General features: G+C 60.1%; 1 protein-coding gene across 1 annotated transcript; it reads left to right on the top strand.

Moving 5' to 3' along the window:
• Positions 1 to 6,746: 6,746 nt before the first annotated feature.
• On the top strand, positions 6,747 to 14,497 carry LOC107307726 (potassium voltage-gated channel subfamily C member 1-like; the record flags this gene model as incomplete). The annotated part of the gene is given in 3 exon segments (XM_015851238.1): positions 6,747 to 7,474; positions 13,612 to 14,163; positions 14,165 to 14,497. Coding segments are annotated over 3 exon segments (1,419 nt in total), but the record flags the coding sequence as incomplete, so codon positions are not given.
• Between the last annotated feature and the right edge of the window lie 2 nt (positions 14,498 to 14,499).

Below are 14,499 nucleotides of genomic sequence, written 5' to 3'. Positions count from 1 at the left end.
CCCCATACCCCCCTATCTGAACCCCCATCCTCCCCCCCTTATTGACCTCCAAATCCCCCCTATTTGGACCCTTATACCCCCCATTATAAACCCGCATTATAACCCATTATTAACCCATTGGCCCCCCATAGGTCTCAGTGGGCGTCTTGTGGGTCTTTGGGATAGAATCGGGACCCCCCCCTTGTAAGGGGTGGCTGCAGAAGCCATCGTTGGGATACGGGGAACGTCCCTCGATCAGCCAGGCCCCACTGATGAGATGGATGCGCGGTTTGCATCGAGCCCTGGGGGGGTCCCGGGCCGTGGGGGGCAGGTAATTGGAGTCAATGGGGGGTGGGAGGTCCTGATGGACTGGGGGGGCTAAATTGAGGGGATGGTGGGTTCTATGGTGGGCCCTGGGGCGGGTAATGTGAGGGGGTAGTGGGGTCCTATGGGGCCTGGGCTTGTTTCTGAATGGGGGTCCTGGGGTCCTATGGGGATCTGGTGGAAGATAATGGAGGGGGCCATGGGAAGTCTTATGGGGTCTGGGGGAAGGTAATGGGAGAGGGAAACTGGGGGGTCCTATTGGTGGGGAGGTAAATGGGGGGGCCTGGGGGGTCCTAATTGGGGTCTGGAGGGGGTAATGGGGGGGGCTGGGGTCCTATGGGGCCTGGAGGGGTTCAATGGGTGGGGTGGTATGGTCCTATGGGTTGGGGGTGCGGTATGGGGGGGCGCTGGGGGGTCTTATGGGTCTGTGGGGCCTGGTAATGGAGGGGAGACTGGGGGTCCTAATGGGCACTGGGGGGGGTCTATGGTCTGGGGGCCGGGTAATGGGGGTAGTAGAAGGTTCCTATAGGGACTGGAGGGGTTCTAAAGGAATGGGAGGTCTTATGCGGTCATGGGGAAGTTCTAAAAGGGACTGGTGCGTCTTATGGGGTCTGGGGTCAATTGGGGGGGTGGGGGGGTCCTATGGGGTCATGGGAGGTAATGGAGGGCGGAGGTAGTAAATTGGGGGTCAACTATGGGGCCGGGGGGTTCTTAAAAGGGTCTGGGGGAAAAGGGGGGGGTTATTGGGTCCTATGGAGTAAACTGGGGGGGTAATCGGCAGGACGGTGGGGGGGTCCTATGGGGGCTGGCCGGGGTATATGGAGGGAGGAGGTAGGGGGGCCTATGGGAGCCCTGGGGGAAATGGGAGGGGACTGAAGGGTCCTAAATATGTGGTCGGGAAGGGGTAATGGGGGACTGGGGGTCCTATGACCTGGGGCGGTAATGGAGGGGTAGTGGGGTCCATGGGGCCTGGGGGTCCATGGGGTCTGGGGGTAATGGAGAGGGGTGAGTGGGGTCCTTAATGGGTCTGGGGGGTTCTAAAGGGTCTGGGGGGTTCTGAGGGGGAGCTGGGGTCGCGTATGGGTCTGGGGGGTAATGGGAGGGGTAGTGGGGGTTCCTATGGGGCCTGGGGTTCGAATAAGGGTCTGGAGAAGGTCCTAGAAGTGATACTGGGGGGTTCTTATCAAGGGGGGATTAGTGGGAGTACTGGGGTGTCCTATGGGGTCTGGGGGTAATGGAGGGGGGACTGACGGGGGTCCTATGGGGCTCTGGGGGGGTAATGGAGGGGGGTTGGCCTGGGGTCCTATGGGTCTGGGGGGTAAGGGAAGGGGTTGGGGGTCCTATGTGGGGATACTGGGGGTCCTATTGGGCGGTCTGGGGGTAATGGAGGGGAGGTTAAGTGGGGTCCTATTGGGGTCTGGGGGGCTCTGGAGGGTAAGCCTGTGGTGGTGGTTCTATGGGGCCCTGGGGGTTCTAAAGGGGGACTTGGGGTCCTATGGGGTCTGGGGGTTTAATGGGGGACTGGGGGTATTCTGAAATGGGGTCTGGGGGGGAGTCTAAAAGGGGGACTGGGTTCTTCATGGGGTCTGGGGGGGCTTTGACCGAGGGGGAGGTGGTGGGGTCCTATGGGGCGCTGGGGGTCTAAAGGGTCTGGGGGGGTCTTAAGGGGTGTAGCGGAAGGGGGGTAATGGAGGGGGATGGGGGGTCTGGGGGGTTCTGAATGGGGGTCTGGGGGGCCTATCGGAGGTCTCTGGGCCGGAGAAAAGGTATTTGGGCTTCCGTAGCAGTGCTAGGACCCCCCCCCCATTTAATCCGCCCCCCCCGATAATACCTGTTGGACTGTGACCGTGTAACCCTTTCTCTGCCGCACACAGTCACCTTCGCTGGGGGCGCGAGTTTCAGCCCTGGGCCCCAAAAACACTTACGTTCTGCAGATGAGGTGACACCCCACTGCGCCCCCCATAGGCCCCTATAAGCCCCCATAGCCCCACTAGCCCCCCCATAAGCCGCCATGAGCCCCCACTGCCCCCAACCCATACCCATATTGCCCCCATTAGCCCCATATTGCCCCCCCCAATAGCCCCCACTATATGCCCCCCCCACTCCCCCATAAGCCCCACATATATGCCCCCCCACAGCCCCCCCATAGCCCCATATGTGCCCAAACGAAACCCATAGCCGCCCCATCCCAGTATGCCCCCCCACAGGCCCACCCCCATGCCCCATATGCCCCCCCACGCCCCCCCTTAAGCCCCATCATGCCCCCCCCCACTCCCCCAGCTGCTCCGTCCTCAAACCCTTCTTTGAGGCCCCAACCACCCCCAGTATCCCCCCCTGGCCATCCCATTTTGCCATCCCCCCTCCCCAATATGCCCCCTGCACTGCTCCATTGCTCCCCCACCTCCAATCCCCTCCCACTGCCCCAATGCCCAAACCCCCTCAGCCCCATCATAACCCTCCCTACATGCTCCTTTTGGCCCCTCAATTTCTGACCCCCTATTTGTTCATATTCTCTAACCCTATCTCCATCAGCTGCTCTTCCTTACACTATACCATCCTTATTCTAATTAAACCTATCTTACTCCTTCTTTAACCTCTACAGATATACTCCCTATTATCTTCTTCCCTTGTCATCCCGCTCGCAGATTATCCATCTACCTTTATCATTCCTTCACCCCTATACCCGCCCCCTTGCCATCCCCATTGCCTAAACCTCCCATCACCGCAGTTGCCACTCCGCCCACACCCCCCCCCCCCACTGCCCCATTCCAGCCACAGTCAATCCCCATATAACACCCCCTCCCCATCCCACTATTGCCGCCCCCACCCCATATCCCCCCCCCTCACTGCCCCCAATCCCAGCTCAGCTATCCTCTCCCATATAACCCCCACCCTGTATTTGCCTCCCCCACCCAGCCCCATGTACCCCCCCCCAGCCCTCATAAATAATAACCCCCCGCCAGGCCCCAGATAACCCCCCCCCCATCTCCCCCCCTCAGGTCTCCCCAATGGGCTCCCCCACGTGGTTCATAGTTTCATGGCTCACCCCATCCCCCCCCCACTCCCCGCAATCCCAGCCCACGCTCCAAGGCCCATATAACCCCGCCCCAGCCCCATATAACCCCCCCACTGGACCCCCCCCACCCCATATACCCCCCCCCAAATACCCATAATTACCCATCTCCCCACCAGGTTCCCAATGGGACTCCCCCACATTGTGTCAGTGGTTTCATGGCTGCTACATCCCCCCCCCACTGGCCCCATGACCCAACCCTCCGGCCCGCGCATATAAACCCCCCCCCTCCCACCCCGAAATTGCCCCCACCATCCCCCCCCCCACTGCCCCCATTACCCCCCCCAAGCCCCGATATAACCTCCCCAGCCCATATAAACCCCCCAGCCCAACATGAAACCCACCCACCAGCCCCATACTAAAACCCTCTCCCAGCCCCATATAAAAGCCTCCCCCAAGCCCCATATAACCCCCCCGCGCCCCAAATATAACCCACCCCCGCCCATTGTCCCACCCCCACCCTCATACCCTCCCCCCACTGCCCCCCATACCCCCCAAAGCGCCGCAATATAACCCCCCCCCTCATTGCCCCCCCTTCTGTGACCCACCCCCACCCCCAATCCCGACCCCATCTTGCCCCGCATCCAGCCAACCGCAGGCCCAACATTAAACCCCGCCTACTGCCACTAATTGGCCCCCCCAGTACCCTCCCCCACTGTCCCCGATACCCCCCCAGCCGCCCAAATATCCCCCCCACTTGCCCTATTTATACCCCCCCCCAGCCCCATATAACCCCCCCTCCATCTCCGCCCGTCCCCAGGGTCTCCAATGGGGCTCCCCGACATTTGTGTCAGAGTGGTTCATGCGCTGACGCCCCTCCCCCCTCACTGCCCCATCCCAAAGCCCGCAGGCGCATATAAACCCCCACCCACCCCTATGCCTCCCCCCACCCCATGATCCCCCCCCACTGCCCATACCCCCCCCTAGGCCCCATATAACCACCTACGCCCTTATTACCCCCCCATACCCCATGATACCCCCAGTCCCATATCCCCCCCCCACTCCCCATTCCAATCCCCGCAGCCCCCATGATAAACCCCCCCCCACCCACCCTATTTTGCCCCCCCCACGTTGCCCCGCCATCCCACCCCCATATAACCATCTCCCCCCCAGGTCTCCCAATGGGGCTCCCCCACGTGTGTCAGTGGTTTCATGGCGCTGCCCATCCCCCCCCCCTCGGGGCCCCTTTGGATCCTCGGTGACGTTTTTCTGGCCCGTTTTTACGTCGTTTTCGACCGCGACCGCGACCGAGTGGGGCTGGCGCCCAGCAAGTGACCGCGGGGTCACCTGGGGTCACCTGGGGTCACCTGGGGTCATCTCAGGGCCGCCTAGGGTCACTTGGAGGTCACCTGGGGTCACTTGGGGGTCATCTGAGGTCACCTGGGGTCACCTGGGGGTCATCTGAGGTCACCTAAGGTCACTTGAAGGGCATCAGAGGTCACTTGAGGGTCACCTGAGGTCACCTGGGGTTACTTGGGGGTCACCTGGGGTCACCTAGGGTCACTTGAAGGGCATTGGAGGTCACTTGGGAGTCATCTGAGGTCAACTGGGGTCATCTGAGGTCACCTAGGGTCACCTGGGGTCACCTGGGGTCACTTGAAGGGCATCGGAGGTCACTTGGGGGTCACCTGGGGTCAACTAGTGCCACCTAGGGTCACTTGGGGGTCATCTGAGGTCACCTAGGGTCACTTGGGGTCACCTGGGGTCACTTGAAGGGCATCAGAGGTCACTTGGGGGTCATCTGAGGTCACTTGGGGGTCACTTGGGGTCACCTGGGGTCACCTGGGGTCACCTGAGGTCACCTGGGGTCACTTGGGGGTCACCTGGGGTCACTTGAAGGGCATCAGAGGTCACTTGGGGGTCACCTGAGGTCACCTAGTGCCACCTGGGGTCACTTGGGGGTCAGCTGAGGTCACCTGAGGTCACTTGAAGGGCATCAGAGGTCACTTGGGGGTCATCTGAGGTCACCTAGGGTCACCTGGGGTCACTTGGGGGTCATCTGAGGTCAACTGGGGTCACCTGAGGTCACCTAGGGTCACTTGGGATCACCTGGGGTCACCTAGTGCCACCTAGGGTCACTTAGGGGTCAGCTGAGGTCACCTGGGGTCATTTGAAGGGCATAGGAGGTCACTTGGGGGTCATCTGAGGTCACCTAGGGTCACTTGGGGGTCACCCGGGGTCACCTGGGGTCACTTGAGGAGCATTGGAGGTCACTTGGGGGTCACTTGGGGTCACCTGGGGTCACTTGGGGGTCACTTGGGGTCACCTGGGGTCACTTGGGGGTCATCTGAGGTCACCTGGGGTCACTTGGGGGTCACCCGGGGTCACCTGGGGTCACTTGGGGGTCATCTGAGGTCACCTGGGGTCACTTGGGGTCACCTGGGGTCTGTCACGTGATGTCACCAATAAAGCCCTGCCATTGGCTCCCAGATCCCCCCCCTCCACGTCTCTCATTGGGTGGGGCCTATGGATGGGCGGGGCATCCAATGGGAACACGTGGATTTAAATACGGACGGAGCATCCAATGGGAACAGGCGGATTTAAATATGGGCGGGGCTTCTGCACAGGCAGGGGGCGGGGCCTGAGGGAGTGGGCGGGGCCTCAGAGAGTGGGCGGGGCCTGAGGGAGTGGAGGTGGCTCCTCATTGGAGGAGCGCTGTGTGGGCGGGGCTACAGAGGGGCGGGGCCTCGATTGGAGGTGGGCGGAGCTTGAGAGGGAGGGGGCGTGGCCTTGTAGGGATTGTGGGCGGGGCCTCGCAGGGAGTGGGCGGGGCCTCGCCAAAGCGTGTGGGCGGGGCTTATCGGAAGGAGGCGTGGCTTCGAAACAGGAAGGGGCGTGGCTTTGAAATCGAAAGGGGCGTGGCTTCAAACCCGGAAGTGGGCGTGGCTTACAGGGGGCGTGGCTTTAACCCCAGAATGGGCGTGGCTTTTAAAGAGGGGGCGTGACTTCGAACCTGGAAATGGGCGTGGTTTCAAACCGGAAGGGGGCGTGGCTTCAAACCCGGAAGCGGGCAGGGCTTTAATACAGGGGGGCGTGGCTTCAAAACCGGAAAGGGCGTGGCTTTAAACCCGGAAGTAGACGTGGCTTTAAAATAGGGGGCGTGGCTTTTAAACAAGAAGGGGCGTGGCTTCAAACCCGGAAAGGGGGCGTGGTTTAAACAGTGAGGGCGTGGCTTTAAAGCAAGGGGCGTGGCTTTAAACCCGGAAGTAGGCGTGGCTTTAAACAAGAAAGGGGCGTGGCTTCAAACCCGTAAGCGAACGTGGCTTTAAAGCAGGGGGCGTGGCTTTAAACCCGGAAGTGGGCGTGGCTTAAAAGCAGGGGGCATGGCTTAAACCGGAAGGGGGGCGTGTCTTCGTGCAGGAAGAGGCGGAGCCCGCAGCGCGCAGTCGCAGTCGCAGTCGCGGCGGGGCTGCGGGATGCAGCCGCCGCTCCGCTGCCTCCGCGGGCCTGAGAGGCCTGAACTGAGGCCTAGTCTGAGGCCTACACCGAGGCCTAGTCTGAGGCCTACACTGAGGCCTAGTCTGAGGCCTGAAGTGAGGCCTACACTGAGGCCTGCCCACGGCCATGGGTTGGCAGGCTGAACGCGATAAGGTGGTGATCAACGTGGGAGGGGTGAGACACGAGACGTACCGGAGCACGTTACAGACGTTACCGGGGACTCGCTTGGCCTGTCTGGCCGAACCCGGAGCCGCTTCTCGCTTCGATTACGATTCGGTGGCCGGGGAGTTTTTCTTCGACCGCCACCCGGGGGTCTTCGCTTATGTGCTCAACTACTACCGCACCGGCAAGCTGCACTGCCCGGCCGACGTGTGCGGGCCCCTGTTCGAGGAGGAGCTGGCCTTCTGGGGCATCGATGAGACCGATGTGGAGCCCTGCTGCTGGATGACCTACCGGCAGCACCGTGACGCCGAAGAGGCCTTGGATAGTTTCGAAAGCCCCGAAACCAACGATGGAGGAGATGGAGGGAACGGGGACGGTAACGGGACCGAGCTGAAGAGGTTGTGCCTGGACGAAGGGAGGCCCGGGGGGTGGTGGAGGAGGTGGAGGCCCAGGGTGTGGGCGCTGTTCGAGGACCCCTATTCGTCCAGGATGGCCAGGGTAAGGGGGGGGGGTCCTAGGTGGGACTTGAAGGGGATTGGGTAGGAATAGGGGCTTTGGGGGGGGTGGAAGGATTTGGGAGACGGAATAGGGGAATGGGGCTTTGTCACCCAGGAAGGGGTTGAGGAGGTCGAAGGGGATCAGGGATTGGGGGTTGAGGTGCTTCTGAGATGGTCTTTGAGGGGTACTGAAAGGGGGTAAAAAAGGGTCGATGGGGGCCTGAAGGGTAAGGGGTGGTCTTTGGGGGCTCTGAGGGTTGAAGGGCGATCGGGGGGGTGTATTTAAAAGGGCTGGAGGGGGGTTTTATCTCAATCTGGGGGTCTGAGGGCTTTAGGGGGGGTTGAAGGGGTTAAAGGGGCTGGAAGGGTCTTTGGGGGGCTCTGACCGGGCCGGTCCTTGGGGGGGGTTTGAGGGGTGGGCTGTGAGGTCATTAGGGCAGTGTTGAGGTTCGAAGGGGATTGGGGCGGTAAAAGGTCTGGGGGGGGGGAAGGGATTTGGGGAGGAATAGGGGGAATAGGGGCTTTGGGGGGCTAGGGGGATTGGAGGGGGTTGGGGGGTAAAAGGTCTGGGGGGGTTGAGGGGCTCTGAGGGGTCTTTGAGGGGTCTGAAGGGGGTTGGGTCTGAGGCTTATGGGGATTGAAGGGGTCGAAGGGATTGGGGGTAAAAGGGACTACTGGGGGGGGGAAGGATTTTTTGGGCGGGTCTGAACGGAGGATTCGGGACGGAGGTTGGGGGCGTAAAAGGTCTGGAGGGTTTGGGGGTCTGAGGCGGCTTTAGGGGGGTAAAAGGCTCTGTAGGGGGGGATTTTGGGCGAGAGGGCAGGTAAGGGGAAGGGATTGAGGAATAGGCTTGGGGGGGAAAGGGGATTTGGGGGTGTCTGGGGTCTCAAGGGATCGGGAGTTAAAAAGCGTCTGGAGGCGATGGGGGGGTCTGAAGGTTTTTTGGGGTTGAAGGGGGTTAAGTTCTGGCAAGGGGTCTTTGGGGGAGTGTGGTGGGCTCTGAGGCGTCCTGGGGGGTGTTGAAGGGTTGAAGGGATTGGGGTAAAGGCTGGGGGGGGAAGGGATTATGAGGAGATAATAGGGGGATAGTGGCTTTGAGGGGCGGGAAAGGGATTGGGAGAATAGGGCGGGAATAGGGCTTGGGTCTGAAGGGAATCGGGGGGTTGGGGGTAAACTCGGAGGCGTTTGGGGGGTACTGAGTGGCTTTAGGGGGTTGAAGGAGTTAAAAGGGTCTGGAAGGGAACTGGGGGGGTAAAAGGTTTGGAGGATTTGGAGAGGGCAGAGTCAGTAATGGGGAGGAAGGGGATTGGGGAATAGGGGAAATAAGGGCTTTGGGGGTCTGAAAGAGATCGGGGGGAAAAGGTCTGAGGTGGGTTGGGTGAGTGGTAGGGATTTGGGGATGGGGTCTGAGGGGCTTTAGGGGAGTGATTGAATGGTTAAGGGCAGTGGAGGGGTTGAAGGTGGCCGACTCACGACAGGGGGTCTTTATGAGGCGTACTGAAGGGGGTTAACAAGAGGTTTCGAGGGCGTCTTGGGGGCTCTGAGGGGTCTGCAAAGAGAGGTTTAACAAGCTCTGGAGGAGGATTCGGGGGCCAGGTAAGGGGATTTAAGGGGCTTAGTGGGGTGGGAAGATCGAATGGGACATTGGAGGGTTGGGGCTGCTGAAGGCGGCCTTGGAAGGGGTTGGGGGCTGTGAGGCGGATTTATAGGGGCTTGCAAAGGGTACTGAAGGCGGAATGGGGGTCTTTGGGAGGCAGGTTTATTAAGGGTGAAGGGATTCGGTGAAGAATAGGGGGAATACGGGGCTCTTGGGGGGGTTGAAGGGACTGAAGGGGATTGGGGGAGTTAAAGGTACCTCTGGGGGGGATTTGGGTTTGGAGGGGGGTTCTGGGCTGGCGTGGGGAATCTGGGAGGGCTTTGGGGGTTGAGAATCTAGACTTGGAAAAGGGTTGGGGCGTTAGGCGGTCTTGATAGGGGCGCCAGCGTGTTGAACATGAGTCTGAAGTGGGATTGGGGGAGGTTGGGGGGTAAAGGTTCTCGGGGGGTGGGGGTTGAAGGAGCTCTGAGCGGTCTTTAGAGGTCTGAAGGCGTTAAAGGGTACTGAAGGGGTCTATGGAGGGCCCTGACGCGGTCCTTGGCAAGGTTGAAGGGGCGTTGGGCGGCTACGTGAGGGGGCTTTAGGGAGGATTGAACGGGTCTGGAAAAAAGGGGGGGGGGGCTGGCGTACACACAGGGTCGCAGACGGTTTGGGGGGTCGAGGCGGGCTATAGGGGTTTGAAGGGTCTCTGAAGGCGGGTTGGGGGGTAAAAGGTCTGAGGGGAAGGGGATTTGAGAGGAACTAGGACGGACAATAGGCACACCCCACTCTTGCAGGGCGGAAACAAGCGAAGGCATTGAACCCCCAAACACCAAGACATCACCGCCGGCGCGAATAGCCACCCAACACGCATCCTTTGGAGCACGCGCGCACAGAGTCTGAAAGGCCGGCGATGCGAACGCCGCCACGGCGACTGGCTAAAGGGTCTGGAGGGGGGTTTAGGGTTTTCGACAAGAGACGACCCGAGACTCTGAAGGGGATATGGGCAGGCGTTAAAAGTGTCTGAAGGCAACGTCTGTTGGGCGGGCTATTGGGGGGCAACTCCTGAGGGCGTCCCTCGCCGGGCACCGGGGCCGTTACCAAGCCGAACAGCGCGGCTTGGCCGAGGGCCGCTCGAAGCGCCAGCACGTATACTCTAGAGGACACAGCCCCGCAAAGTTCATTCGCTTTCTCTTGCTTCAGCATTCTCTTTTTGTTTCATCCACGACCAAGCGTGAAAATTGAAGGCGTCTGACGGAGATGGAGAGGCCGTTTACAAAGGGTCTTTTGGAAGCTACTGGCAGACAAAACGTCATAATAAAATAAGAGCGGTTTGAAGAGGGGCTTAGTGAGAGGGGTTAAAGAGTTTGGGGAGGGATTGGGGGCTTGAGGAGTCTTTGGGGGCGGTTGGGGGTTGCGGGAACTCAGAGTCTCTTTGAAGGACGTGGGAAAGTTACTGAAGGATTCTATTTGGTGTATGGCGGTGATTTCAGGGGGTCCTTGGGGGCGCGTTGGGGTGTGAAGTTCTTCAGCGTGCCCATAAGGAAGCTTGAAGGTTTTGGGGGGGGGCTCGTGAAACCCTGGGGTCCGTTAAGGCGCGGGGGGGACTCTCTCGGGGGGGCTCATGGAAGGGCACTCTGGGGGTCTTTGGGGGTCATGGAAGGGCGGGTTGGGCTGAGGGTCTTTAGCGGGTCTGTTGGGGGAAATTGGGGGCTCTAGGGGTCTTAGGGGTTGAGGGGTCTGGAGAAGCACTTTGGGGGGGATCTGCGGGTCTTTAGGAGTATGGTGGTTCAAGGGGTCTGATAGGGCTTTGGGGGGGGTCCATAGGGTCTTTGTTTTGGGGAGGGAGGAAGGAAGGCCTTTCATTGGTCGGACCGGATGGGGGGGTCTTATGGGTTTTGCGGGGGATCTATGAGGGTCTTTGTAATGGGGGGAGCTATGAAAGGCATTCTAAGGGGACGGGCAGGATTGGGGGGGACAATCATACGGGTCTCTGAGGGGATGTTGGGGGGCTTTCTATATGGGGGGTCTGAATGGTTAAGGATCTTGTGTATGCAATTGAGGATGGGAGGGCGGCTAAAAAAAAAGCAAGGAGACCTTGTTTGGGGGGGGGCGTGTTAGATTCTAAGGGGGGGACTGGGATCTAAAGGATGCGGGCAGGGGGATGCGATTAAAGGGATGGGGGGCTGAGAATAATAGGATGGATGGGGGGAGGGGTGATCTGTAAAGGAATTGGGGTGAAGGGGAGACACTGCGCCCTCCCCGGCCAAAACGCCAGGTGGGGGGGCAATGAGACAAACTTGCGGAGATGCGGGTTGGTCTGGGGGGCAGATGGAGAGGGGGGGGGGGGAGTGGAAACCGGGCCCCACAGAGTGGCGGAAATAATAAGGAGGGGGGGGGATGGATCTGTTCGCCCCCCCCGCTTAACCAGTGCTGGAGAAACGGAGCTGGCCTGATTGTGCGCGCAATGGGGCGGGGGGAGAGGGGATGGAGAAGGGGGGAGGAGAGAGCCAAGACCACGCAACTTGCAGTAGCAACCCCCCCACCACCACACCGCGCGGACACGCCCACCCCAGAAAGCCCCCGACGCCTCTTCCCTTCTTCCCCCCCTGCCTGCTTGCATCTGCTTGCCCCCCCCCCCGCACTGCCTAATCCCCCCCCATACAGTAGTCGCCCAAAGTACCCTCACTCACTATAATATAATAATGTGCCCCCCACCCTCCAAGGAAACATCACACCAGAAAAACCTGGAAGCACCCTACCATCCCCCCACCATCTCCCGTGTGAAAGACCGAAGCCCCCCCCCCAGGACCCCACCCCCCCCCCATAAAAGTCTCACCGGTGTTACTAATACCAGTAAAATTTCCCAGTGACTCCACCAACCCCACTTCTATCTAACATTATACCCCCCCCACCCCACATTGCGTGCCCCCCCCCCACACGTTTATTCTATGTCCCTCATGTGTTGCCCCCCACTCTATTATCCCTTGTGCCCCCCCCCCCCCAGCCCAATCTGGTCTATGTCCCTTGGCCCCCCCCCCCCCAATTGTTGCTCCCTTGCTGTCCGTCCCCCCCCCCATTCCCCCTTGTGCCCCCCCAAAATCTCTGTGCCCCCCCCCCCATCTCCCCTATTCTTTTTTTTCCCCCCCCCCCCATCTCCATCTCCTCCTGCCCCCCCCCCATTAGATTATGGGGTCCCAAAAGCCAATCTAATTGGGGGCTCCATGCCCCCCTCATCTCCCCCACCCCCCCGCACAAATGGGGTTCCCCCCCCCCCATTCCCATCACCTTCATTGTGCTCCCCCCCCCCCCCCTTCATCTTAATGGGGTCCAGCACATCTGTGGGGCGAGGAGGGGGGCATCCCAGGGGCAGGGATGGGAATATGCGGACCCCCCCCCAATTAACCCCTTTTCCTCTCCCCGCCAGCACGTCGGCCTTCATCTCCTCCCTCCTCATCTCATCCGCCTGTCCTCTCCATCCATCCCCATGGGGTGACCAGCAATTGGGGTTCAGGGGGGCCCACCAACCTGTCTCCCAGCTCCCCCCCCCCAGCCCCAACTGGACCCCCCCCCCCCCAAGCTTTGCCTGTGTGCTGCCCCATTGAGGTCTGTGCTCTTCATCCTTCATTCCTCCCCTTCCCCCGTGTTTGTTGCTTCTGTTTGTGCTCCCCTATAACAATTATTGGGGTCCAACTATTGGGGGGGGGGTTGGGATCCCATACCCCCCCACACACACCAACTCTCACCCCACAGCACTTCACGTCCCTTTCCTTCCCCCCCCCCATCTATGTGGTCCCCAATCTCCTTCTATGGTCCCCAATCCAACTCTGGGGGTTCAACCCAACTATTGGGGTCCAACCAAGGGTGGGGGGGTGTGGGGAGGGTCTTCAGGGCCCCCTTCCCTGACCCCAGCCCCCCAAGTTTTCACCCCACTGTTCGTGGCCTTCATCTCCTTATTCTTCCCCATCTCCATCATCTTCCTCCACTCTTCTCAATCCCCTTCCATGCTTCCCATCCCAACCTTTGTGATCCAACCCATCCCCTTGGGCTCCATCCCATCCCCTTGGGATCCAATCAACCTTTGTGATCCATCCCAACTCTTGGGCTCCATCCCATCCCCTTGGGGTCTCACCCAACCCTTGTGATCCAACCCATCCCCTTGGGTTCTGATCCAACCCAATCCCTTGGGCTCCAACCCTTGGGTTCCAACCCAACCCTTGGGCTCCAACCCATCCCTTGGGTTTCAACCCAACCCTTGTGATCCAACCCATCCCCTTGGGTTCCGATCCAACCCAATCCCTTGGGCTCCAACCCTTGGGTTCCAACCCATCCCCATGGGATCCAACCCATCCTCTTGAGCTCCATCCCATCCCCTTGGGATCCAACCTTTGGGCTCCAATCCATCCCCTTGGGTTCCAACCCATCCCCTTGGGGTCTCACCCAACCCTTGTGATCCAACCCAACCCATGTTGGGAGGGTCTCCTTCCCCCCTTGACCCCCATCTCCTTCCCCCCCTTGACCCCCATCTCTTCCCCCCGTGACCCCCATCTTTCTCTCCGCAGTACGTAGCCTTCGCCTCCCTCTTCTTCATCCTCATCTCCATCACCACCTTCTGCCTGGAGACCCACGAGGCCTTTAACCGGGTCATCAACAAAACCGAGTCGATCCCGGTGGGTAATGGCACCGCGTCCCCCGTTGCCGTAGTGGAGGTGGAGACGGAACCATTCCTAACCTACGTAGAAGGGACGTGCGTGGTTTGGTTCACCTTCGAGTTCCTGATGCGGGTCAGTTTTTGCCCCGATAAAAGGGATTTTATCAAGAGCAGTTTGAACATCATCGACTTCGTGGCCATTTTACCCTTTTACCTCGAGGTGGGTTTACGCGGTTTATCCTCCAAAGCAGCCAAAGACGTTTTGGGTTTTCTCCGCGTCGTTCGTTTCGTTCGCATCCTTCGTATCTTTAAACTGACCCGACACTTTGTAGGGTTGAGGGTTTTGGGTCACACCTTAAGGGCGTCCACCAATGAGTTCCTATTGCTCGTCATCTTCTTGGCTTTGGGAGTCCTTATCTTTGCCACCATGATCTATTACGCCGAGCGGATCGGAGCCGAGACCGTCTGACACCAGCGGGAGCGACCCGACTCACTTTAAGAACATCCCCATCGGGTTCTGGTGGGCCGTGGTGACGATGACGACGCTGGGCTATGGGGATATGTACCCTATGACTTGGTCTGGGATGTTGGTGGGGGCTCTGTGTGCCCTGGCGGGGGTCCTCACTATCGCCATGCCCGTCCCCGTTATCGTCAATAACTTTGGCATGTATTATTCCTTGGCCATGGCCAAGCAGAAGCTGCCCAAGAAGAAGAACAAACACATCCCGAGACCCCCCCAACCCGGCTCGCCTGGTTACGGCCCCCCAACAACAACGGGGTCACCGGCAGCCCCCAACCC

This window comes from Coturnix japonica, unplaced genomic scaffold (genome assembly GCF_001577835.2).
Source record: "Coturnix japonica isolate 7356 unplaced genomic scaffold, Coturnix japonica 2.1 chrUnrandom814, whole genome shotgun sequence".
NCBI classification, from domain to species: domain Eukaryota; kingdom Metazoa; phylum Chordata; class Aves; order Galliformes; family Phasianidae; genus Coturnix; species Coturnix japonica.
This window is presented reverse-complemented; position numbering and strand designations above follow the sequence as displayed.